Consider the following 26,903-nt stretch of genomic DNA (forward strand, 5'->3'; position numbering starts at 1 on the left):
GGGGGGAGGGGAGGGTCTGCCAGTGGGGGTGCACCGAGCCCAGCAGGCTCTGGTCTCTAACCCCACCTTTGTCCCCAGCCCAGCCAGGCCCACGCGTGGCCATCCTGCGGGAGGAGGGCAGCAACGGGGACCGCGAGATGGTGGCAGCTTTTGTCATGGCAGGATTCCAGGTGAGACCCCCCCCCTCCTGAACCCTGTAGTCCTGTCCCCCCTCCCCCCGCTCTAACCACTAGCCCCCACTCCCCTCTCTCCCCAGGCCTGGGACGTAACCATGCAGGATCTTTGCGCAGGGGAGGTGACTCTGGAGTCGTTCCGGGGCCTGGTCTTTGTGGGAGGCTTCAGCTACGCGGACGTCCTGGGGTCTGCCAAAGGTGAGACCCCTGAGCCAGCGTCCCGCCCACACACCTCTGAGCCAGCGTGTCCACCCCACCCCCCTGAGCCAGCGTGTCCACCCCACCCCCCTGAGCCAGCGTGTCTATCCCTCACCCCCCTGAGCCAGCCGGTCCCCCCTCACCCCCCTGAGCCAGCGTGTCNCCTGAGGTCAAGCCCCCGCTGCTGTGCCAGATGGGTGAGGGCCGGGGCCCCTGGGGGGAGGGAGGTGTGGGAGGGGGCATCCCCAGGTCCTCGTGGACGGAGGTGCTCTCTGCGGGGGAAAGTGATGGGAGAGGGGGCGTCCCCAGGTCCCAGCGGTGGGAGGGGCTCTCTGGAGGGGAGGGTGGTGTGGGAGGTGGCGTCTCCAAGTCCCAGAAGGGGGTGGGGCTCTGGGGGGCAGGTTGGTGTCAGAGGGAGGTGTGGGAGGTGGTGTCCCCAGGTCCCGGGGGGGAGGGGGATGGACTCTCTGCCCCAGTGGGGGTGCCCCGAGCCCAGCAGGCCCTGGTCTCTAACCCCACCTTTGCCCCCAGCCCAGCCCGGCCCGCGCGTGGCCATCCTGCGCGAGGAGGGCACCAACGGGGACCGCGAGATGGTGGCAGCTTTCGGGGGGGGGGGGCTCACGGTGAGCCCCCCCCCGCACCCTGATCCCTGCGGTCCTGCCCCCCTCCCCCCGCTCTAACCACTAGCCCCCACTCCCCTCTCCCCCCAGGCCTGGGACATGACCATGCAGGACCTGTTCACAGGAGAGGTGACTCTGGAGTCGTTCCGCGGCCTGGTCTTTGTGGGGGGCTTCAGCTACAAGGACGTCCTGGGGTCTGCAAAAGGTGAGACCCCTGCCCCTGAGCCAGCCTGTCCTCGCCCCCAGAGCCAGCATCCCTCCCACACCCTTGGAGCCAGCGTCCCGACCCCTCACCCCCTGAGCCAGCCAGTCCCCCCATCATCTCCCCTGAGCAGGCATCCCCCCTTTCACCCCCAAAAGCCACCTAGTCCCCTGGGGCCAGTTGGAAGCCAGCGCCTCTTAGAGGGGACAGGCTCCAAGCCCCATTCCCCGACCCCTGAATCAGCCAGTCCCCGCCCAGAGGGCAGATGGGAGCTGGAGCCCCCTAGAGGAAAAGTCCCCGTGCCCCATTCCCCACCCCTCTGAGCCAAGCACTCCCTCTCGGGGGCAGATGGGAGCCAGTGGCCCCTAGAAGGGAAAGGCCCTGGGCCCCATCCCCCAGGTGACTGACCCCCGGTGTCCCTCTGTCTCCAGGCTGGGCAGCTTCGGTGACCTTCAACCCCCGGGCACGGGCCCAGTTTGAGGCGTTTCGCCAGCGCAGGAACACATTCAGCCTGGGTGTCTGCAACGGCTGCCAGCTGATGGCGCTGCTGGGCTGGGTGGGGGGTGAGAGCCCCCAGAGCGACCCCACGGGTGAGTGGGGCTGGGGGGAGGGGCCTGTCGGTGGGCTGGAGGGATTGGGGAGGTGTAAGGGTGTCTGGGGGCGAGATTTGGAGGGCAGGTGTGGTTGGGGCAGGGGCGGTGCCTGGGGGTATCGGATGGGGGCATGTTTCTAGGGCAGAGCTCACTCTGTCTGTCTGTCTGCAGGTGGGGCCGTCCGTCCCGGAGTGCTGCTGACCCCCAATGATTCGGGCCGGTTCGAGTCGCGGTTCGTGGCGCTCGCCATCGAGGAGAGCCCGGCGGTGATGCTGCGGGGCATGGCTGGCTCCACCCTGGGAATCTGGGTGGCGCATGGAGAAGGTGACATCTCTGCTAGGGCTGGGGGGCTGCTCGCTCCACCCCTGTATACACAGCCCCATGCCCCACCCCAGAGGAGTGGCTGGGGGGGTCCTTCCCTAATATGGTGGGAGGGGTCCTTGCCCTGGTCTTCCCCCCACCCTTTTCCCCTCCTGTCGGGTGTGTTTCTCTGTCAAGCCATGGTCCTGTGCGTGTTGCACTCGAGGTGTCCGTGTGGCTGAGACGGGAAGGCTTTTCCCCAGCAGGCTCCGCTGGGCCGTACCTGCCCCCTCCCGCCCCAAGAGCATGGAGCATGTGTGGACCGACCGCCTCTCCGGTTTCTTTGCAGCACCCGTGGTTGGAGACGGGTTCTCCCGCTGACGTGGTGGCGTCGGGGGAGGGTAAATTGTTCTTTCTTAACCGGCAGTGATAGAAAAGCCCCTTTCAGAGCATTGGGGTCCCCATCAGTAAACGGGGGGCCTCTCGAGAGAGGTGCCTCTGGATTGGGCTCTGGTGCGACCATTGCTGGGCTCCTGCATCCAGGTCTGGTGTCCTCAGCTCAAGACGGCCTGAATCGATTGCAGAGGGGTCAGAGAAGAGCCAGGGAAAGGGTCAGAAAACCTGCCGTAGAGGGAGAGACTCCAGGAGCTCGAGCTATTCAGCTTGACAAAGCGACGGTTCTGGGGTGACCTGAGCCCCGTCTGTCAGTACCTACCTGGGGCACACACAGTCGATAGTGGGCATTTCGGTCTAGCAGCGAAGCTCCCTCCACCGGCTGGAAGTTGAAGCTGGACAAATTCAGCCCGGAAATAGGGTTTAAAATTGTCCCTGTGAGAGCAATGACCCATGGGCACAATTTCCCGAGGGCTGGGCTGGGTTCTCCATTGCTGACCAGTGACTGGACCTGCCTCTGAAAGCTCTGCTCTGGGAATGACTGTGGGGCCGTTCACGAGGTCAGCCGAGATCTTCCCCACTCTCCTGTCTGGCCTGGGAATCCACGAGCAACCCTGAGAAAAAGCTGATCCCGGTCGGGCTCCCTGTTGGGCTGGGGCACCCGTCTGAACTGGCCTGTAGCACATGGTGCCCAGTCCCTACAGAGACCCGCTTACCTCCGCCTTTTAGACCTGAGAAACGCTGCCAGCCGCCTGCCTGGAGCCTTCACCTTCCTGTCACGCTGGACGACCTGACGCTAACAACGTCCCTGCTGTTCAAAGAGGCTGTCGCTCTCTAGAACGGGTGCAGCCGCCCCCGCGGCCCCGTCTCGATGGTGCCCCTTCCGGGGTGCGGCTCCCCCTGGCAGAGCCTCGGCAGACGCTTCTCCAGAGACCCTGAATGAGAGCCCTGTCACTCGGCGGTTTGGAGCGTCTGTCACCGAGCTCTTGGGACCTTCTCTGTGAACCAGAAATACCCGACCTCCTGCTCCCAGCAGCCCGAGGCGGGCACTTCAGCGGAGACACGTTTCTAGTCGCACACTCAGAGCCGCTGATGTCCATGTTCCCCGTCCCTCTCACCATGAGTCTTGGGGAAGATTCGAGAAAACAAAGTGATCCTCATGGATCCCACGCAGCCGAGGCGGATCTGGCCCATGGGCATTCTCCAGGTGTCTGCATGGACCATCTCTGCAGGGATACAGCTTCCCTAAGCTTCCCCTAGGATGCTCTTGGACGTCCACCTGAACCAGGTCATCCATCACCTGGTGTCATGGATCTGCAGGGTCGGTGCTATGGCCCCATCTTTGGAGCAGTCTCCAGGTGGCTCCTGTCAGTGTGCCAGACCCCCTAGGGCAAGCCAGGCCCCTTCTACACCTGCTTAAGCTGGACCCGTGGGCCTTCAGACCCCTGCCCCTCCCCCGCTTGCCCCCTGAGCTCCAGTCAGTGAGTCCCACCGAGGGGGGCTGCTCCCGAGGGAAACTTGTCCACGGGTTTGCAGTGACGCTCACACAGCGGCTTTGTTAGCCAGCTGGCACACAGCATAGGCAGCCCTCTGGGTAGTTAAAGCATCGTCCATCCGGGTGAGCCCAGAACCCAGCCAGGCTGTGGGGAACCCCTGGATTCAAGCGCTGTCTGTCTCTGTCTGGGTCCAGCCGAGAGCCCCGATTCCTTCCAGTCGCCAACTCTTCTCTCCTCCCCCGACCTGTCCCATCCTTTGATCTCCAGCTGGGGAAATGCTGTCTAGCCTCCCCAAGGAGAGGTGAGGGGGTGTCCATCTCCCTCTGGGTCATTGGTTGCTTGGTGTCGCTGTCCAGGCCGTTGTATTTGCCTTTGTCTTCTCAGATGCTCCATTGATATAGGGGCTAAAAGCCCCTACAGGTTGGCGACACCCCCACCTCTGTCCATCAGCCGGCCCCGAGAGCAAACAGCCCTTTCCCACCCCACTGGGTCACAGTGCAGCATACAGGGGAAACTGAGGAATGCATTAGCTTCCAAAAGATTGCCAAATATTCCAGCTTCGTCTCACCTGCCTTCTAGCCAAACCACATGCCACCAGAGCGCTCCACTCTCTGGACGTCTGACGAGTTTTAGTGTCCCCTCTGCAGAGAACGAGACGTAGGTGAGGGGAAGCGAGCTCCTCGCAGAGACTTGCAGTGAATTTCAGGCTGCGTCCTGCCTGCTCGACCCGCCCATGGGCCGCCGTGGTAGCTTCGCTCCGGGGTGTGTCTGTTGGAGTCTGGTTCCCTGCCTCGTACAGTAGCTGGAGCTCTTGGAGAGGGCGATCCCAGAGTGTCTTCCCCCACCCACTGTCCTCCCCTGCCGCCATGGGTCCTTCCCACCAGAAGGTGTTTGACAAGCAGCTCTGTGCTCGGCCTCGGTTCGGTGCAGGGGAGAAGGGCCAGGCGCTGGCCACAGCTAAGGAAAATCTCCCGTCTCAGCACGTGAAGGGCCTGCCCAGCTGGAGTGGGGCACGCCGGGGTCCGCCCAACTGGGAGAACCCCCGTTGCTGTACCGGGCAAGCAACTGTGCTCCCCACGCCCTGTCCTGCAGTGCTGGCCATCCTGACAGTGAGAGAATGTGGGGGGCTTTACCTGCCTCCTCCCCATGCCCTGCCCCAGCTCACATGCGGTTTCACACTCCCGAGGCCACAGCGGGGTATGGAGGCAGTGGCCTGTTCTGGGGCGTGTCCCGGGGGGGGGAGGGGGGGCTCTGCCCGTCTCACCCCCTCTTTTCCCTTGCCCCAGGTCGGATGCGGTTCCGCTCCCCCGAGGTGCTGGCTACAGTGACGTCAGGGGGCTTGGCCCCGCTGCGCTACGTGGATGACCAGGGCNCCCCCCACAAATATGGAACAGGAATATTTATTGAACATTTCTGCCTTTTCTGTATTATTATTGATAAATCTACCAGTCCCATCTAGTAATGGACCAATACCATTGTCAGGATTCTTTTTTCCCCCTAATATATGTTGTCCTTAACTGTGACTGCCATAGATTTCTCCTTGTGTCCCTTGTCTTCCCTTATCAATTTTCTACAATTCCTAACTTCTGATTTATACTCATTGCTATCAACTTCTCCTTTTATAAATTTTTTTAATATTGTATTTTTTACCACTGCCATCACTTTTCTAAATCAGGTTGCTGTTGGGTGTTTTTTGGTTTATTTTGATTTTTATTTTATACCAGCACAGCCTTCTTCCTCAGTTGTAGGATTGTGGCTGGTGGGGCATCTGGTAAGCTATTCTTAAATCAGTCCCAATTACCACTCACATTTTTGTGATTGCAACAGGAGAGTCCTGTGGCACCTTTAAGACTAACAGATGTATTGGAGCATAAGTTTTCACCCACAAAAGCTTACACTCCAATACATCTGTTAGTCTAGATCTGTTGCACCTTTAAGACTAACATAGCTATCCCGCTGATATTTTTCTGATTAAATTCTTCCTTCTAACTGATTTGGCTCTGTCCCGGCCCCCTTTGTTTTACTGCTCCCCAGTCACTTACTGCAGGAATCCCTATCCATGGGGTGCAGTAGATCCCAACGCTGTCACGAGGCAGTGCTCTGGAACTACTCCATACAAAGCCAGTCAGGACTCTGGGGGAGCTGTTCTCTCTGAGCAGACTGTCTCAAGGGCAAGAAGCTTCCACCTTCCTGGGCCTGACCTCGGAGCATTCAGCCTCCCCTGCCCCACCGTGCGCTTCCCACAGTGAATCCACCTGGGTGGGGTTCTGGGGGAGCTAGAGGGCCCTGCCCCCACCTCCGCAGTCAGATGTGACTCTCTCAGCTAGCCAGTAACACAGAAGGTTTATTAGACGACAGGAACACAGTCCAAAACAGAGCTTGTAGGTACAGAAACTGGACCCATGCGTCAGGTCCATCTTGGGGTCAATGAGGCCAGACCCCAGATCTGGGCCTCCCTCTCTTTCCCCAGCCACCTCCAAAGTGAAACTCTCCAGCCCCTCCTCTGGCCTTTGTCTCTTTCCCGGGCCAGGAGGTCACCTGATCTCTTTGTTCTCCAACACCTTCAGCTGGCACCTTTGCAGGGGAGGGGACCAGGCCATCAGGAGACAGGGTATTGGCCGTTCTCTGCAGACAGCATCACACCGGCCCCCTCCTGATCCCACCACCTAGAGACTTAAGAACTGCATAGGGGAAATTGAGGCACCCACACAGTATTCAGAGAAAACATTAAGAACATTCCCACTTTGTCACAGCCTCATAATTGTTTTCAGATTTGTGAAATTAGCCCAATTAAAACACCAAGTATATATTATTACTGGTCTGGACTTTATTGTGCTTGCATATAATCATCCCAGACTAAACTGATTTCCTTCTTTGAGGAAATAACTGACTTTTCAGCTACAGGCCATGCAGTAGATCTAATATACTGGGGCTTCAGGGAAGCATTAGGCACGGTACCACACGGGACATGATTAGTTAAGGATGGATATCCTGGAATGCTGAACTGTAGCACTGGCTGTACAATTATTTACCGTATCTCCTGTGCTTGGTTGCTCCTTGCTCACATGCTCAGGGTCTAATTGATCACCATACGTGGGGTGGGGAAGCAATTTCCCTCTGCGTTAGATTGGTAGCGACGTGGGGGGTTCCTCTTCCTCTGCAGTGTGGGGTGCAGCTGGCCCTGCCCCTGTCAGTCATGTTGGGGCGGAGTGGGGGTTTAAAGCAGGCGGGCCGGGCAGTTGCGGGGTAGCTCTGGGGCAGGGCTGGGCTGGAGTCCCATGAGGGGGTCCTGAAGAGTTCCCGGGGAAATCGCCCCTGTGATGTGTAAGGAACCAGCAGCCCAGGATTGGATTGGCAGCCCCACGGTGAGCCATGTAGTGGCTGGTTCTTGCTATCCTCAGCGTCTCTCAGGTTAGGGAATCGGGGCCTGGACTGAGGACTGGGGAGAGGCAGGGCTGGCCCCAAGATGGCACTAGGGGGCGCTGGGCTGCAGGGAGTGGGCTCGGGGCTCCGCAGGGGGTGCTGGGCTGCAGGGAGTGAGGCGGGGGCTCAGCAGGGGGTGCTGTGCCCCAGAGAGTGGGGTGGGGGCTTGGCAGGGGGCGCTGGGGTGGGGACAGCAGGGGGTGCTGTGCCCCAGGGAGCAGGGTGGGGACTTGGCAGGGGGCGCTAGGGTGGGGGGCAGCAGGGGGTGCTGTGCCCCAGGGAGCAGGGTGGGGCTCGGCAGGGGGTGCTGTGCCCCAGGGAGCGGGGTGGGGGCTTGGCAGGGGGCGCTGCGGTGGGGACAGCAGGGGGTGCTGTGCCCCAGGGAGCGGGGTGAGGTGTCTGCAAGCGGGCAGCAGGGGGCGCTGTGGTACAGCGTGGGCTCAGCAGGGGGCCCTCTGCCCAGAGGATTAAGGGGGCCTGGGGCAAAGCAATTTCGGGGGCCCCTTCCATAAAAAAAAGTTGCAATACTATAAAATACTATATTCTTGTGGGGCCCGGGCCCTGGGGCAAATTGCCCCACTTGCCCCCCCCCCCCAGGTGGCCCTGGCTGTGCCCCAGGGAGCGGGTTGAAGGAGCCCTGTACTGACAGCGTCGAGTGACCAGATGAGAGACCTGAAATATCAAGGTGGGGGGGGGGAGTTGTGAGCTGAGGGTGGAGGGAAAAAAAACCAAACCAAGAGCCACTGGAGCACAGGAAATACTGGTGGGGGCTGAGCACCCACCGGCAGCTCCACGCCCCGCCCCCCCTGCACCAGCTCACCTCCGCCCCTCCTCCTCCTCCCCTGAGGCGGCTGCACATCCTGCTTCTCCCCCTCCAGCGCTTGCGCCGCCATACAGCTGATTAGCAGAAGCCTGGGGGGGAGGAGGAGGAACGCGGTGCTTGGGGAAGGGGTGGGGATTTGGGGAGGGAGCGAATGGCGGGGGGCAGGAGGGGACACGGTCAGGGCAGAGTTGGGGCAGGGGACGGGCACAGTCCTGATAAAATCGGGACGTCTGGTCACCCTATGACAGCGAGACGCCCGGTCCTAGGCAAGGGACAGACACAGATGCTGGTTGTCTCCAGTCACTTTATTAGGTGCAGATCCGGGGCCCATGGGAAGCAGTGAGCGGGGGTCTGAGCAGTGGCCTGCAGACATGGCTTTGCGACCCCCAAGCCGGGGAGGTGTGGGGGGGGCTGCTGGGCCATAGACGAGCCAGAGGGGGTGGGCAGCACAGTCCCATAACGCCCTGCTGTGATTTAGTAGCAATACCGGCCCCACCCCAGAGGTGGCTGCATCTCTGCCCAGGGTACAGCCCGTGGGGGGGCGTGGGGATGACCCGGGGTCACCTCTCGTAACCTGGCCTCCAGATGCTGCCCCCCCCCCCTCAGTTTCCGCACCCTGCTCAGACCCTGTCCCCCCCCCCCCCCGCTCTTTTTGACCCTTTTAATCGCTGTAAGAAACAGCCGCAGACTGATGGCAACCAAGGGCAGGGTGAAGGGCAGAGGCGAGGGCAGTGGCTTCAGCAGGGGTGACTGCGCATGCTCAGTCCGTGCGCGCACTAGGGGGCACATGGCGGCGGGGAGCGCTTTCTTACCTGGCCGAACCGCACCGCAGTGATGACGTAGGAGCGGCGCGCGGCGCCCCCAGAGACGGTTTCGACCCGTTAGTGGCGGTTGGAGCCGTGCGGCGGGCTCTCGGGGAGGCTCTGACGCGCTGCTGCCCCTCCCCCCCCGTCCCCTGGGGCCTGGCCCGTGGGAACCCCGCCCCTGCCCCATAGCAGCGGGGCGGCGTTGAGACATAACCTGGATGGGCGGGCGCTGGGGGGGCGTGTGGGAATAGGGGGCGCTGGGGTGGTGTATGGGGGTGCAGTGGGTACTCTGTGGCTGTGTAGGGGGAATAGGGGTGTATGGGGGGCGCTGTGAAGGTGCAAGTGGGCGCTGGGGGGGTGCAGTGGGGGACACTGGGGGGGGAGTGGGGGTGCTGTGTGGCTGTGTAGGGGTGTTGTGGGGGGTGTATGGGGGAGCTGTAGTTAGTGTATGGGGGTACTGTGGGGGTGTATGGAGGCTGTGGTTAGTGTGGGGGGCGCTGTGGGTGGTCTATGGGGGGTGCAGTGGAGGGGCACTGTGTGGCTGTGTAAGGGTGCTGTGGGGAGTGTATGGGGGCGCTGTGGTTAGTCTATGGGGGTGCTGTGGGGGTACAGTGGGGGGCGCTGTGTGGCTCTGCGCTGACCCTGTTCCCCACCACAGGGCCCAACCATGGCGGTGCTGCACTACTACCAGCGCCCCAGGGCGGAGAGCGTCCTTGTCTCCCTGCTGCGCTCAGCCCAGGCGGTGCTGGGGGGCGTCTGCGCCCTGCACAGGGAGCTGTGCTATAACGTCAGCTGGACAGGTACGGGGGGCCCTGCCTAGGGCTGGGCGGGGGAGGTGGGAGGCACATGGCCGGAGCAGGGTGCCAGGGCGGACGGATGACAACAAGGTTTCTTGAAGCAGCTAGTCCGGGTGGGGCAAGTCTGAAGAGCGGCCAGACTAGGTCAGAGAAAAGGTCCATCCAGCCCAGCGTCCGGTCTGCCGACAGCGGGCAGTGAACGGAGCAGCGCGACGATTGAATCATCCATCCTGCCTCGGCCAATCCCAGCTTCTGGCACTCAGGGGTTTAGGGACCCCCAGAGCATGGGGCAGCCTCCCTGCNCAGTGACGTCAGGGGGCTTGGCCCCGCTGCGCTACGTGGATGACCAGGGCCAGCCCACCCAGGAGTACCCCCTGAACCCCAATGGCTCCCCGCTGGGCATCGCCGGACTCTGCTCGCCCGACGGGCGCCACTTGGCCATGATGCCCCACCCCGAGCGCTGCGTCCTGCCCTGGCAGTGGGCCTGGATGCCGCCCGCCTGGCGCCGCACCATGGAGGTCTCGCCCTGGCTGCGCATGTTCCAGAACGCCTGCGAGTGGTGCCTACGTCACCCCGAGGGGGAGTCCTGACCGTGGAGCCCGGGCGCCAGCCGGGTCTCAGATCCAAAGGTTTGTCTCCGGGCCGGGGCTGGCCGTAAACCCGCCCTGGTTTTATCCGGTGTTGTGGGAGCGGGGGGCTATTTTAGGAGCACATGGCCTCACACTCTCCGCTGTGACCTCACGTGCACCGTGTGTATGAGGTCATGCTAGTGGGGGCTGGATGCTGCGCTCGTAAAAATGCACCATCCTGCAGTGTGACCTTGTATGCACCGGGCATGCGAGGTCGCAGGGTGGGGTGAGGTCATGCTGGAGGGGGCGGGGTTTTGTGAGGGGGGGGTTTTGCATGGGGGGGTGGGGTCATATGAGGAGGCGGGTCCACACTTCCCAGAAGGTCCTTAGCTCTGACCCCTACAGGGCCAATCACCCCCGTCTTGGAGACCTGTCTGCAGTTCCCCTCCTGGCCACTGGGGACAGACTTGAGGAACAAAAGCAAGGGTGTGAGGGGGTCAGTGGGGGAATTGAGCCGGGGGTGTTAGGGGGAAGGCAGGTTTGGGGAGAGCCTGGGGAGGGGTTCAGGGGGGGAGTTGAGCCGGGGGGCTGGGGGCAAGGACAGGTCTAGGAGGAACAGGGCAGGAGGAGGTTGGGGGATTTAGTGGTGGCCCCTGAGAGGGGTGATCGGGGAGCGACTGTCTAAGCAGCCCCTGCTTGCTGGTTAATGGGTCTGGGGGCTGGAGCCAGAGGAGAGGGTGGGTCTGCGCCCCGCACCAGACCCGGGGAATGTAGAACCAATGTGAATGAAATTGTTTTTAAGTTATCCACTGTACCATTGTAACTTCTGTTACTACATTGTAACTTTCATTACACTTGCCATTTTGCCTACATTGTAACTTCTGTGCCATATTGTAATTCAAACCCCATTTTAAAACGCTTACTCCATTTTGTAAGGGCTTGCTGCAACCTTCATTTTTGCAAACCCTGCTGTAACTTTATTAGTCTAGTTAAGATGTGTGAATGAGGGATGTATGGGTGATAGAATCAACCTCCAGCACCAGCCCGTCCTGATGAGATAAAGTTCAAATACCAACGGCTGAAGAACTAGACAACAGCCCTAACTCAAGCAAGAAGCATCCACCTTAAAAAGAAACAACAGAAGGAAGATCAAAGCCAGGTCCCAGGCTGACAGTCACGCCTGCAATTGACGGGTGATCAAGTCAAACCCAGAGGCGGCGTGACACAGCGAGACCTAGAGACTTTGAATCCAAAAACTCCTATAAAAAAGGAAGGGTGAGATGAGAGACTTTGGGTAACGTTCTGCTATCAACATCAAGGAGCATCGGTGCGCGCCCGACAGAGACCCGGCTCCCCCTCCTGCTCAGCTCTCCTGGCCAGTTAGCTGTCACGAGCTACGATCCCAAGCTGCGAACTCAAACTACACTCAGGACTGGTAACTATCCAGCAGCTGCAGAACATTTTGGTGTGTGTGTGTGTGTGTGACTGTATGTGTATAAGCATTGAGGTATTTGCTAATAGTTACAGATTAATAATAAATGTGGCATCTTTGCCTTGACCCCTAAAACGATCCTGTATAAGTTTGTGGGACAACAGGAACAGGGTGCGGAACCCCCACGAAGAGGCCGTGGATGTCTGAAAGCCCCGGGGGAGATGGGGAGGTGAGGAAGATAGTGAATTTGAGAGGATGGCTGAGGGGGCAGAGTTGGGGGGGGGGGGCGATGGACAGCTAATGCCATTGCTGTAGATCAGGGGTTCTCAAACTGGGGATTGTGAGGTCATATGGGGGGTCGCGAGCTGTCAACCTCCCCCCAAACCCTGCTTGCCTCCAGCATTTATATTGTGTTACATATATTAAAAAGTGTGTTTAATTTATTGGGGGGGGTGGCACTCTGAGGGGTTGCCAGTAAAAACGTTTGAGCCGCACTGCTGGAGATGGTTGTTCATTCCCCACCATGACAATTCACACCGTCCCTTTTGCTGTCATTGCTCCAGCACATCGGTGATGTAATAGTGTGTGTGGTGGTCAGCTCTTCCCTGGGGCACCGGGGTATTTACACGCCTGGCAGATCCTTTCTTTCCTCCCCCTGGAATGAACCCAGCCAACCTCCTTCCCAGCCTTCCAGGAGCTCGCAGCAGCGTTCAGAGGGGAGCCAGTCGCTTCTTGTCCCAGCAGAAGGTGGCCCTGTCCCCTCTCATTGGTCATTTGTTCCCTTGCAGGACCAGCAATTCCCATGGAATTTAATACCCGGCTCTGACGAGAGACTGAGCGCTGCTGCTGGTCGTCCATTTGTGCAAAGGAAAAACTCGTTTTTAAACTGGAGCTTGATTTTGTGAAGCAAGGAGATTCTTTTCCCCAACCATCAGGCAGCCACAGACAATACTGTCTTATTTCACAGTACCTGAAGAGTATAGTGCTACAGGGACCAATTATATACCTTTTTTTATTACTTCATTTGGATATGTTTTATACTTACAGAGACTAACGTTTCAGAGAGAGAGAGAACATTTAACAATTATGACAGGAGCAGAACACTTTAATTACATCAATTATCTATGACTACCCGTAAGACGAAGGGGTGGGCTGTGTGAGTGTTTGCAGGGTTTGTTCTGTTCCAAGAGCCAAGTTACTGGGTGGACATTTGACCATGCAGACTATTAGGTGTTTACGTTTGTTACTGTCCTTGGGCCTCTGGTGTTTCTGTTTCTGACTCAGCTGCTAACTAAATTTGTAACTCTTGCCTAACAGTTCCCTCCTGTTTGACAAATCGGACTCCTAAATGAGATGTAGTCAATACTTAAATGCTTTTGCTATACATGATCGGTCTTAAGGTTACCCAGGGGAGGGGGGTTGGGGGCAGAGGTAGGAAGCATAGTGAGATTTTTAAGCATGTTTTGTTTTGCAATGTTAAATAGGTCACGAGCTAGCAGATCACAAGCACGGCCTTTAGCTTGTGACTTGGCCAGGTTGACTATAGCATCTGAGGTTTTTTTAAAATGATTTGGTAAAAATCCTTTATTGCTACATTAATTGCAGTAAGAGCATAGGATAAACCTGTGTTAGTATGTTTAAGGGCTTGGCTGGTTTGGCTTTTGACCCAAGAATTGTATGACCTTTCAGAATTTAGGTTAAGCGTATTTAGTATAGAACTGGTGCTTTTAAAAAGTCCACCAATATCACCTAAGAGGCTACATTTTTGTTTTTTGGCTGTGCGGGCCTGAATAACATATTGGTGCATTAAAAACTGTAGTTGGTCCTGGAGCCATTGCAGGGAGTTGGGATGGTCTGAGCATACATTTTGCAAGGATGCTGAAAAATTGGACAAATCGTATTTAACCTGAATAGAGACCATAAGGGCATTATGCAAAAGTGTTTTGATGGGGCCTACTTGAATAATGCCATCTGGTTGGGTAGGGTACAATGTCAGACAGGTAGTAGGCAGGGTTAGGTTGTAACATCGTATATTAGTACAATGTACACTTGGTTAAACGTTTACACAGTGTTCCTGACAATAATGTCCCTCCATCCCAGGTTCCCATAGCAGAGGAGGAACATTCGTTCATCCTGCATTTACAGACCCTGTTAGGTTAATGAAAAGTACCCAACTCTCCCACAAACATTCACACCTATGCTCTCCCAACCCATGAGCGGCCTCATAAATGTTGTGAATTTTGACAGATCCATTCGAGGCCCTGGAAATAGAATGGTTTGTTTGTTTTAGGGGGGTATTCTTAAATTGACACTTTTTTTTGTTTTTTTTTCCCCAAACATTTTGTGATTTTTGCATTTTGAAATTGAGGGGCCTATATGAGTGTGCCCACATCCCATGAATCTAAATACCCAGGTACAGTTTAGATCCAGTGAGATGCAGGGAGGGAGCCGAAGACTGCTCCCGGGCTGTGGTAGTCAGATCGGGCCCTTGGAGCTTGGATGTTTTTGGAGGTGAGCTGTAACCACGATAGGTCCCAGGTAATTCCGTCTGGGGGTAAGCCAAGTGTCTGGTTTTTTTACCCACTTGTCGTTGCCTTCTGTAGGGAGTTGCATATACTGGCCAGCTTTGAAGCAGGTGTCTCGTGTGACGTTTCCCAAGGAGGCTGCATCAGGTATATTTACCAAGAGGATTAATGTGGATAGTCACATTTGTTGCTTAGGAGGAAACAAAACAAATTTATTTATACATTTTAATTTTAGTTTCATGAACTTACGTTGGGACTCCTTGCACCTTTACAGAGGTATCCGTATGGGTCAATATCATGTGCGGACCGGAGTAGTTTGGCTGAAGTACCCCGGGGTTGTATGTCCTTATTATAACCTGATCTCCTTCCTCTATGTCCGTAGCGGTGTGGTAGTCAATGGTAAGGCGCCAGGAGCCATGAAGTTGTTGTTTTTTTTAACCAGCTAGATGGGAGAGTTGGTGGGGGAGGAACAGGGAACCAGTATGCCTTGCTGAAGTAAAGAGTGAATAATGTCACCTACCGTGTCCACGGCCTCAGGTTTGAGAGGGTAGGTGGAGGGAGTTGACTGGTAACCTGGATGGGTGGGCAGAGATGAGCAGCCACCAAACTGCAAGACAGCTTATTCTCTGCCCAAACAGAGGGAACCTGGAACATAATTCTTGAAAAGGATTAGAGGTCTCCCAAATAAGAGCCATGGGTTTGGCAGTTGGTTGAGATACCGGTTGGGGCCGGTTGCCCAGGGCTTGGGCATTCAGCTGCCAGTGACGGGTCTCCCCACATACAGAACACTGTAAGGTGGTGGAGGCGGGACCAGGACCAGATCGAAAGGGCAGTGAAGTACTGGGGGGATTCAACTGGCCACGTTTCTGTCCCTGACTCGGCTTTTGGGCCTTGTGCCTGCAGTTCTTTTGGGTACGCCCGAGACACCCACAATTATAACAAGTTAAGTTACCTTTTGCTGTTACCACAGAAACCCAAGTAGACTTGCTTTTTATATTTTTAGTTTGTCTGGCTTTGCATTTAGAGGCCCAGGTACAGGTACACACACACATTGGGGGGGGGGGGGGGGGAGATAGCTCAGTGGTTTGAGCATTGGCCTGCTAAACCCAGGGTTGTGAGTCCAATCCTTGAGGGGGACACTTAGGGATCTGGGGCAAAAATCCGTCTGGGGATTGGTCATGCTTTGAGCAGGGGGTTGGACTAGATCTCCTGAGGTCCCTTCCAACCCTGATATTCTATGATAATTAGAGCCTGGGTTCACTCCCAAGTTAAGGGCTGTTTGCAGGTGGGAGTTAAAACCTTCCTTTAACATTTTTAGAAACGCCTGATCAGTTTTCTTTGGATTGGCAAGGGAGATCTTTCAGTAAGCCCCTCGTTTCCTCTGTGCTGAGGGGAGTGTACTTATAAGTTTTATGAGCCATTCTGTTATCTGCCGGCCCTGGTCACCACGTGGTTACTTGGAGAGGAGCCAGGGGAGCGCTGGCATTTAAGTCTAGGTTAAAAGGGGGGGGGGAGGCCAATTATCCCAGTTTTCCCCGTGTGTGTGCCAGGTTCCAATCCTGGATTTGTTTTTTAAGGTGTTTCCAATTGATTTCATTTTGGTCTTTATCAGTATTGCTGCCTGAACTAGTCAGTAAAATTACCCTTTTGTTGTATGCTAGCAGCAATCCGGCGGGCAGAGGAGCTGCTTTCTTTTCAGAGTACTGTTTTCTGCTTGAAGTTCAGTTAATTTATGGTTTAAATTTGTTTTTTGGTTCAGCTCTGATGTAAGAGTCTTTTGGAGCATTTCCAATTCCCGTAACTTTCTTTCATATTCACAGTAGAGTATCACAATTCCTTTCTCTAACTTTCCTTTCATCTGACCAGACCACCGCAACGTGCTATCCTTCACACTCATACCCTCATTCCATCCAGCCTTTGCCAGAGTCTTTTGAACCTTCCCATGTTTTCCTTTTATAAAATCAACAATTCTCCCTCCCGTAGAGGGTATCATTGATGCACCCTGGGGCAGGTCATATGACATTGTTACTCAGCTTCCTGAAACCCACTCAAGCGGCATTTCAGGGGAACCGACCGAGCACACCCTAGTACTCAGTGCTACTGAAGTACGCTCTGATGCTCAGTACTTGGTGTTGCAGCCTTCGCCAACAGCGATCCCTGCAACCCGAAAACCCTGGAGTAGGCACAGCCAGGGGAAGGGTAGGGCTGGGGCCCAGGCACCAACAGAGGTTAGCTGCTGCTCCTGGCACAGGGTGGCACCGTCCCCAGGGGAGATTCTTTGGGAACGCTGCTCTCCCTGGCCAGAATATTCCAAGCGGATGGGAAATGTGCCACATGCAACAGGCGTTTAGTCCCACGAGGACTTTACTTACAAATTACAGACAATCAGTGGCCATTTCTCATCAATTCTGTGAGAGTCTTGCACTTCCCCGCCCCCGCATGGGGCTAACGAGTCAGGATGCTCAGACACTGACCCCACCCCAGAGCTGGGTACAGCCCCCGGCCTGGCAGGATCTGAATCAAGGCAGAAAATGAGGCTGGAGGGGGGGTCACGCTGCTGGGACAGGGTTGTCACATACTGCCGGAGTTAGACATTTTTAAATCAGCCGTTCCATTATCGTGTCTGGGATTGATGTCAGATTGACAGGCCTCTAACTACCTAGCTCATCCTGTTTATCCTTTGTAAAAACTGGCACCGCATTCGCTTTCTCCTGGAACTTCCCCAGTGCTGCACGATCTGTTGACAATCAGCATTAACCCCCAGCGAGCGCCTCGGCCAGCTCTTTTGAAACCCTTCCCTGCAAGTTCTGTGGGACTGTGGATTTAAACATGTCGAAGTGGTAACGTTTAGCCTGCAGAGACACCAGGGGAATGGAAAGTGGGATGAGACTGCATCATGTTTTTAACCCCTTGCCCCTGAAATGCTGCTGATTCTGGGGAGTAGCATGGACTGCCAAAAGAGAGCACCCCCTGCTGCCCGCAGCACAGCACCCCGCCCCTGCTGAGCCCCGTGACACAACATGGCCTGATCTCTGTGAGCTTGGAATGTAATTTCTATCCCAGAATAGCCAAAGAATTGGTACGTGAGATTGCTGGTCCAGTAGCAAGGAGTTTTACTCTCTATTAGGGGTTGTGCCGTATGACCGGAGAATAGCTAATGTCCTTCCTATATTCAATAGAGGTAAAGTTCATAGCTCCAGCCCTTCAAAGGCTGGAGGGAACCATTGTCAATGTCTAGTCTGACCCCCTGTATCACGCAGGCCGGAGAACGGCCTGTCGGCCCCAACCCCTTCCCAGAGCAGAACTTTCAGAACCACATCCAATCTCGCTTGGAAAATGGCCAGTGATGGAGAATCCACCCTGACAGCTGGGAAATTGTTCCCCCGGTTAATTACTCCCACTGTTCACAATTGACGCCTTCTTTCTGGTCTGAATTTGTCCAGCCTCAACTGCCAGCCCCTGGGTGGCGTCAGATCATTCCCTGCAAGATTGACAAGCCCATTATTAAATATGTCTTCCCCATTGTGCCGGAGTGGGGATTTTCCATAATATTTTGTATGAATAGCATGTGTGCCTCGGTTTCCCCTGTGTGGTGCATGGATAGCAAGGTGGTTTCCTCTCTGCAGAGACACTGGGGTAACAGGTGTCTGGCTGTGTGGGGTCTGGGCCCCATGGCCACGGGAGTCCAAGAAGACCATGGTCACTATACTTGCCTGGGTGCTTGATACCTAGCAAGTAACACCCAGGGATGGCCCACCCTTCTGCAGGATGCCAGCTGGATTTGAGCAGCGGGGGGCTGAAGGCTCTCAGGTTCGGTCCCAGGAAGCAGTGAAGCCAAATGGCTTCCCCTAGTGCCAGCAAGAGACCCTAAGGGGGCAGGCTGGTACCCTGAAGGGGTCCCCCCGGGACTGTTCCAGAGCACCAGACCCCTGCACCCAGGTAGGTACTTATGGACTTTGATCAACTCACTCCTTGGGAGTTTGTGAGTCTCTCACTCTCAGGCAGGGTTTTGGATCCTTTCATCATTCCCGTGGTTCTTCTCCAACCCCTCTGCAACTTACCAACATCCTTGTGTTGTGGCTCCAGAACTGCCCAGGGGATCCCAGCCATGGTTGCACCAGGGCCAAATACAGAAGTAAAATCACCTCTCACACACCTTACAGAAGCCTAAGTCTATTATCCTAATGCTATTACCTTTATCAACTACATTTGTCATCGCCTCTAAAAAGATACCAAGTTAGATTGATGGCTCTATTTCCCATAAACCCATGTTGATTGGAATTAATTACATTGACCTCCTTTAGTTCTTTATTAATCAAGTCCCGTATCAGCCGCTCCATTATCTTGCCTGGGATCGATGTCCGGCTGAGAGGCCTATAATTACCCAAGTCATCCCATTTATCCTTTTTAAAAATTGACACATTAGCTTTCTTCCAGACTTCTGGAACTTCCCCGGTGCACCAAGACGTATTGAAAATCAACATTAATGGTCCAGCGAGCCTCTCAGCCAGCTCTTTTAAAACTCTTGGATGCAAGTTATCTGGACTTGCTGATTTTAAAATGTCTAACTTTAGTGTCTTCTTTTTAACATTGTCCAGAGATGCTATTAAAAGGGAAAGTATATTATCACCGTATGATGAGACTGGCTCATCTTTTTCCCCCCACAAATATGGAACAGGAATATTTATTGAACATTTCTGCCTTTTCTGTATTATTATTGATAAATCTACCAGTCCCATCTAGTAATGGACCAATACCATTGTCAGGATTCTTTTTTCCCCCTAATATATGTTGTCCTTAACTGTGACTGCCATAGATTTCTCCTTGTGTCCCTTGTCTTCCCTTATCAATTTTCTACAATTCCTAACTTCTGATTTATACTCATTGCTATCAACTTCTCCTTTTATAAATTTTTTTAATATTGTATTTTTTACCACTGCCATCACTTTTCTAAATCAGGTTGCTGTTGGGTGTTTTTTGGTTTATTTTGATTTTTATTTTATACCAGCACAGCCTTCTTCCTCAGTTGTAGGATTGTGGCTGGTGGGGCATCTGGTAAGCTATTCTTAAATCAGTCCCAATTACCACTCACATTTTTGTGATTGCAACAGGAGAGTCCTGTGGCACCTTTAAGACTAACAGATGTATTGGAGCATAAGTTTTCACCCACAAAAGCTTACACTCCAATACATCTGTTAGTCTAGATCTGTTGCACCTTTAAGACTAACATAGCTATCCCGCTGATATTTTTCTGATTAAATTCTTCCTTCTAACTGATTTGGCTCTGTCCCGGCCCCCTTTGTTTTACTGCTCCCCAGTCACTTACTGCAGGAATCCCTATCCATGGGGTGCAGTAGATCCCAACGCTGTCACGAGGCAGTGCTCTGGAACTACTCCATACAAAGCCAGTCAGGACTCTGGGGGAGCTGTTCTCTCTGAGCAGACTGTCTCAAGGGCAAGAAGCTTCCACCTTCCTGGGCCTGACCTCGGAGCATTCAGCCTCCCCTGCCCCACCGTGCGCTTCCCACAGTGAATCCACCTGGGTGGGGTTCTGGGGGAGCTAGAGGGCCCTGCCCCCACCTCCGCAGTCAGATGTGACTCTCTCAGCTAGCCAGTAACACAGAAGGTTTATTAGACGACAGGAACACAGTCCAAAACAGAGCTTGTAGGTACAGAAACTGGACCCATGCGTCAGGTCCATCTTGGGGTCAATGAGGCCAGACCCCAGATCTGGGCCTCCCTCTCTTTCCCCAGCCACCTCCAAAGTGAAACTCTCCAGCCCCTCCTCTGGCCTTTGTCTCTTTCCCGGGCCAGGAGGTCACCTGATCTCTTTGTTCTCCAACACCTTCAGCTGGCACCTTTGCAGGGGAGGGGACCAGGCCATCAGGAGACAGGGTATTGGCCGTTCTCTGCAGACAGCATCACACCGGCCCCCTCCTGATCCCACCACCTAGAGACTTAAGAACTGCATAGGGGAAATTGAGGCACCCACACAGTATTCAGAGAAAACATTAAGAACATTCCCACTTTGTCACAGCCTCATAATTGTTTTCAGATTTGTGAAATTAGCCCAATTAAAACACCAAGTATATATTATTACTGGTCTGGACTTTATTGTGCTTGCATATAATCATCCCAGACTAAACTGATTTCCTTCTTTGAGGAAATAACTGACTTTTCAGCTACAGGCCATGCAGTAGATCTAATATACTGGGGCTTCAGGGAAGCATTAGGCACGGTACCACACGGGACATGATTAGTTAAGGATGGATATCCTGGAATGCTGAACTGTAGCACTGGCTGTACAATTATTTACCGTATCTCCTGTGCTTGGTTGCTCCTTGCTCACATGCTCAGGGTCTAATTGATCACCATACGTGGGGTGGGGAAGCAATTTCCCTCTGCGTTAGATTGGTAGCGACGTGGGGGGTTCCTCTTCCTCTGCAGTGTGGGGTGCAGCTGGCCCTGCCCCTGTCAGTCATGTTGGGGCGGAGTGGGGGTTTAAAGCAGGCGGGCCGGGCAGTTGCGGGGTAGCTCTGGGGCAGGGCTGGGCTGGAGTCCCATGAGGGGGTCCTGAAGAGTTCCCGGGGAAATCGCCCCTGTGATGTGTAAGGAACCAGCAGCCCAGGATTGGATTGGCAGCCCCACGGTGAGCCATGTAGTGGCTGGTTCTTGCTATCCTCAGCGTCTCTCAGGTTAGGGAATCGGGGCCTGGACTGAGGACTGGGGAGAGGCAGGGCTGGCCCCAAGATGGCACTAGGGGGCGCTGGGCTGCAGGGAGTGGGCTCGGGGCTCCGCAGGGGGTGCTGGGCTGCAGGGAGTGAGGCGGGGGCTCAGCAGGGGGTGCTGTGCCCCAGAGAGTGGGGTGGGGGCTTGGCAGGGGGCGCTGGGGTGGGGACAGNCGAGCGCTGCGTCCTGCCCTGGCAGTGGGCCTGGATGCCGCCCGCCTGGCACTGCACCATGGAGGTCTCACCCTGGCTGCGCATGTTCCAGAACGCCTGCGAGTGGTGCCTACGTCACCCCGAGGGGGAGTCCTGACCGTGGAGCCCGGGCGCCAGCCGGATCTCAGATCCAAAGGTTTGTCCCCGGGCCAGGATCGGCACTAAACCCACCCTGGTTTTATCCGGTGTCGGATGGGGGAGCATGTCACCCCGCCCCCTCCACCATGACCCCACACTCACCATGTTTATGAGGTCAAGCTAGGGGGGCTGGACGGTGCCCTCGTAAAAACGCCCCCGTCCCGCAGTGTGACTTCATATGCACCGGGCATGCAAGGTCAGAGTGTGGGGTGAGGTCATGGCTGGAGGGGGCGGGGTTTGTGAGAGAGAGGTTGCACGGGGGGCGGGGTCACATGAGGCGGCAGGTCCACACTGTTCCCAGAAGGTACTTAGCCCTGACCTCTACAGGGCCAGCCAGCCCCAGCCTGGAGACCTGTCTGCAGTTCCCCTTCCTGGCCACTGGGGACAGACTTGAGGAGGAACAAAAGCAGGGGTGTGAGGTGGTCAGTGGGGGAATTGAGCCGGGGGTGTTGGGGGGGAAGGCAGGTTTGGAGAGAGCCTGGGGAGGGGGTCAGTGAGGAAATTGAGCCGGGGGACTGGGGGTAAGGATGGTCCAGGAGGAACAGGGCAGGAGGAGGTTGGGGGGTTTAGTGGTGGCCCCCGTGAGCGGGGAGCGACTGTCTAAGCATCCCCTGCTTGCTGGTTAATGGGTCTGGGGGCTGGAGCCCAGAGGAGAGGGTGGGCCTGCGCCCCCCAGCAGACCTGGGGAACGGGGTGTGGAACTCCCACGCATGGGCCAAGAATGTCTGAAAGCCCCGGGGGAGATGGGGAGGTGAGGAAGATAGTGAATCAGAGGGGACGGCTGAGGGGGCAGGGGGGGGGGGGGGGGCAATGGAGGACAGCTAATGCCATTGCTGTAGATCAAGGGTTCTCAAACTGGGGGTCGTGAGGTCATTACATGGGGGGTCGCGAGCTGTCAACCTCCCCCCAAACCCCGCTTGCGTCCAGCATTTATATTGGTGTTACATATATTAAAAAGTGTTTAATTTATTGGGGGGGGGTCGCACTCCGAGGCTTGTGCTGTGAAAGGAGTCGCCAGTAAAAGCGTTTGATTCCCACTGCTGGAAGATTTCAGCAGAGAATCCCTCGCAGCACAGCTGGTGCGCGCAGCCCACTGGGAACTGCAGCCAAGTCCGGGAAGAGAGACGCGGCCTTGGCCTGCTGCTTGCTGTCAGCCACTAGCAATGCAGGAGCCCCATTCCCTCGTTTGCCGTGGGGCGCTATAAACACAGCTGGCCCAGCTCCCTTGCCTCCGTTCTTGTTTCTGCGTCACGGCGAGATGCCTGAACCCACCAGGTCTGCGCCCAGCCCCAAGACAGGGACCAAGGCCGAGAAGACGATGGACAAGAAGCGGTGCAAGAGCCGCAAGGGAAGTTACTCCCTCTAAGGGTATGTGGTTCCCCCTGACACCGGTGTCTCCTCCAGGGCCAGCGGCATCACAAACCCCTCTGTCAGTGACAGCTGATGCACTGAGAATGGCCCAAAGCCGAGCAGAGTTAGACGTTACAAAGGAAATTCAAACCAGGGAAAAGGTTCTGTTGCCATATAAATAAAAAGAAAACCAGGAAGGAAGAAGTGGGACCGTTAAACACTCGCAGTGCTGCCAACATAGCGATTTTGTCACTACATTTTGGGATTTTCTGGTTTCCCTAGCTAAGAAATGTCATAGTGACCCGTGTAAATGCTTCCCCCGTAAGTGGGGTCAGCTTCGGGGAGGGGGTGAAAATCCAGCTGTCATGGGCAGGGGAGGAGACAACTGCCCCGAGGGGAAAAGTTCTGATCCTCTGGTGGAGATCCCCTGGGAACGCTGCTCTCCCTGGCCAGCACATTCCAAGTGGGTGGGAAACATGCCGCATGCAACGGGCGTTTAGTCCCATGAGGACTTTACTTACAAATTACAATCAGTGGCCATTTGTCATCAATTCTGTGAGATTCTTGCACGTCCCCGCCCCCACGTGGGGCTCACGAGTCAGGATGCTCAGACACTGACCCCACCCCAGAGCTGGGTATAGCCCCCGACCTGGCAGGATCTGAATCAAGGCTGGAGGGGGGTCACACTGCAGGGGCAGGGTTGTCAAATACTGCTAGAGTTAGACATTTTTAAATCAGCTGCTCCATTGTCGTGTCTGGGATTGTTGTCAGACTGACAGGCCTCTATCTAGCTCATCCTGTTTATCCTTTGTAAAAACTGGCACCGCATTCACTTTCTCCTGGAACTTCCCCAGTGCTGCACGATCTGTTGACGATCAGCATTAACCCCCAGCGAGCGCCTCGGCCAGCTCTTTTGAAACCCTTCCCTGCAAGTTCTGTGGGGCTGCTGATTTAAACATGTCGAAGTGGTAACGTTTAGCCTGCAGAGACACCAGGGGAATGGAAAGTGGGATGAGACTGCATCATGTTTTTAACCCCTTGCCCCTGAAATGCTGCTGATTCTGGGGAGTAGCATGGACTGCCAAGGGAGAGCACCCCCTGCTACCCGCAGAATAGTCCCCCTCCCCTCTCCTGCTGATCCTCATGACACAACATGGCCCGATCTCTATGAGCTTGGAATGTAATTTCTATCCCAGAACAGCCAAAGAAGTGGTAGGTGAGATTGCTGGTCCAGTAGCAAAGAGTTCTACTCTATCAGGGGTTGTGCCTTATGAGCAGAGAGCAGCAGGTGGTGCTCAGGTATATGGGGTGGGTGGGGCCTCACCAGGGGGTACTGAGCTGCAGGGAGCCGGGCGGGGGGGCTCAGGGGCGCTGTGGTACAAAGTGCGTAGGGGGTGCTGGGCTGCGGGGAGCCGGGCGGAGGCAGCAGGGGGCGCTGTCGTAGAGGGGTAGGCGGGGGGCATGGCAGGGGGGCGCAGTGGTACGGGGGGGCAGCAGATGCTGGGGGGGGGGCTCCATATCCCAGTTGAGCGGCTGCTTGGCATGGCCGGGCCCGGCTTCTTCACCGGGTGGATGTAGCTGACCGGGGGGCACCCACGGGAAACCAGCTCCTGGGGGAATCTGTGTGGGTGGGGGCTGGGGCCTGGCTCCATTTTGCTGGGGGGGGGGGGTCTGGGGCGCACCCAGCTGGTAATAGGCAGTTTGGTCCAGCAGTGATGCTCCCTCCACCGGCCGGTCCCAGTGCTGGCCACGGCGAGATGCAGACGGGCCGGTTCGCTCTGGCGCACGCAGGAGCCGCTCCGGGCCTGTTGGGGGGCGAACACAGGGCCAGCCTGGCCTGGGAAGCCAGGAAGCTGCAAAACCCAGGACTCCTGGGTTCTCTCCCCGGCTCTGGGAGGGGAGCGGGGGCTGGTGGGTTAGAGCGGGGGGGGGCTGAGGGGGGAGCCAGGATCGCCAACCTCTGGCTCATTTGGCCAATCGTCAAGCAGCGCCAGGCAACGGGTCCCGCCTTGCCGCTGCGACCGAGGAAAGGGACCAATCAGCGTCGGCCATGAGCCCGCCCCTGCCCCTTCTTGGCCAATCTCTGCGCAGAGGTTCAAAGCCCGGTCCTCGCCCCCACGTGTGACCAGCCTCAGCCAATTAGCTCCAGCCCCGTCCGGCGCGCCCGCGCAGCCAATGGCAGCCTAGCGCCCGGCAGAGCCCGCGCTCAGGCGCCTCTGCAGCACCCGCGCGTGCGCGCTGCTGTGTAACGGCACTTGCGGGCCTGGGGCGGGAGGTGCCTCACCCCAGAGTCACTTGCACGTTCCGGGCGCATGTAGCAGCCAGGGGCTGCGCCTGCCCCCCCCAAACCCCACGTGCCCTGTGCGCCAGGGATGGGGGCTGGGATCCCTTCCAAGCCCCACTGCTGTGCCCGGCGCTGGTCACTGCCTCAGTTTCCCTGGTGTCAAAATCCTCGCCTGGGAGCTGCCGCTTTGCCAGCTGCCAGCCGGTAAAAACTGGGACTTGGTAATGAACGGGGAGGGGCCCTTAGATGTCTGATTATTTCATTCTACGGCGGTTGTGGATCAGCCCCCAAGTCCCCGCCCCGGCGCCCTTTTGGGTCAAGCGCTGCACGAGCACAGGGGGACCGAGAAAGAGGGACCCCCCCCGTGTCCTCAAAATCGACCGATGAGAGTCATTGGCTCCATTTTATGGACAGGCAAACTGAGGCACAAAGGGGGACGTGACTTGCCCAATGTCACCCAGTAGAGCTGAAGCTAGAACCCAGGAGTCCTGGCTCCCAGCCCCCCCGCTCTAACCCACCAGCCCCCGTCCTCTCCCAGAGCCGGGCAGAGAACCCAGGCGTCCTGGCCCAAGAGGAGAGCTGGTGGGACGCCCACCCCAGAATAACCCAGACCCCCATGGTTGGAGCACTTAGCTGGGAAGGGTCAGACATGGGGCTGCTCCAGAGCGGGGATTCAAACCGGCGTCTCTGCTGCCCGAGCTGGGCGTCCTGCCCGGGTGGCTACAAGCTGGACGCTTGCCCCGGCCCTCTCTGCAGTGTGACGTGAGCCCTTCCTCACCTTCCCTTTCCTTCAAATGGCTCCCAGCGCCTGCCCTTGACACCATTGTGTTTGTGGAAGCAAAGAAAGAACTGACAGGAAGGGAATTGCAATGCATGACAGTTCGTTAGCAAGAGTCAGGCTAACTGTAACCCTAATAACGCGAGATTTGTAAAAGCAAGAATTGTGTGAGGCAAGTGGGAAAAAACTGTGTAAAAAGTTGTTGCGACCTTGTGTAGATAATGTGTAGATAATATGGAATGTAGACTAAGAGTCTACATTAGTGAGCAAAACAAGATATCAGAATGACCTGTGTATAAACAAAATGCAGCTGTTGCTCATTATTGTCTGTAACAAAAGGTATAAATGCTTGCTGTAATTGTTTACCTGTTGAGAGACCTGTTTAGCTCTCTCCCTCTGCGCAATTGCTAGAAAAAATAAAGTATCTGACTTGCTGTACCCAAACAAAAAGTGAGAACTCTGTTATTCTCCGACACGAAACGAACCTTTTCCGGCCATATTGAGACCCCAAAATTTGAGAAGCGCTTTGGTTCCACCCCGAGCAATTTTGATTCTGCTTCTTTGCCAGGCCGACCGGCCAGCGAGCAATCAGACGCCCGCCCAGCTCTGCCTGGCTCTCCTCCACTCTCATGCTTCAGGGCCGCCGTCTGCAGGGGTCAGGAAGGGTTTATTTCCCCCCATGTGCAGACTACATGGTGTAACGATCTCCCCTTCCTCTCCTTTGCTCACCGGCCGGGGGGGTCTGCCCCCAACCCTCCTAGCTTGCTCATCCCACAGGGCTCAGGGAGCAGAGCAGGGGATAGGCTCCAGAGGGCAGGGGGAGACTCTCCCACCCACCCCCATACCACAGTGCCCCCTGCTACCCCCCACCTTGCTCCCTCATAGAGCTGAAGGGCCCCAGGCAGGTTGCAACTGAAGAGCCAGGGATCACGCTGGAGCTCACAAGCTCTGCCGGTGCCCCTCTCTCCTGACCCACAGCCCCTGAGAGCCCAGCCCCCCAGCTCTGCCGGTGCCCCTCTCTCCCGACCCGCAGCCCCTGCCAGCCCAGCCCTGCCCCCCCCC

The 26,903-nt window shown here is 56.3% G+C and overlaps 1 protein-coding gene across 1 annotated transcript in view; it reads left to right on the forward strand.

Moving 5' to 3' along the window:
* Positions 1-13,139, forward strand: part of PFAS (phosphoribosylformylglycinamidine synthase) — a 40,748-nt gene extending 27,609 nt beyond the window's left edge. Inside the window, exons 25-31 of the mRNA XM_034757293.1 lie at positions 28-170; positions 257-371; positions 1,625-1,783; positions 1,958-2,110; positions 5,262-5,296; positions 10,127-10,453; positions 12,614-13,139. Of these exons, the coding sequence (XP_034613184.1) occupies positions 28-170; positions 257-371; positions 1,625-1,783; positions 1,958-2,110; positions 5,262-5,296; positions 10,127-10,414 (893 nt within the window). The 3' untranslated portion in view covers positions 10,415-10,453; positions 12,614-13,139. The remainder of the gene's footprint in view (positions 1-27; positions 171-256; positions 372-1,624; positions 1,784-1,957; positions 2,111-5,261; positions 5,297-10,126; positions 10,454-12,613) is intronic.
* Positions 13,140-26,903: the final 13,764 nt, after the last annotated feature.

Source organism: Trachemys scripta, chromosome 25 (genome assembly GCF_013100865.1).
Source record: "Trachemys scripta elegans isolate TJP31775 chromosome 25, CAS_Tse_1.0, whole genome shotgun sequence".
Classification (NCBI taxonomy): domain Eukaryota; kingdom Metazoa; phylum Chordata; order Testudines; family Emydidae; genus Trachemys; species Trachemys scripta.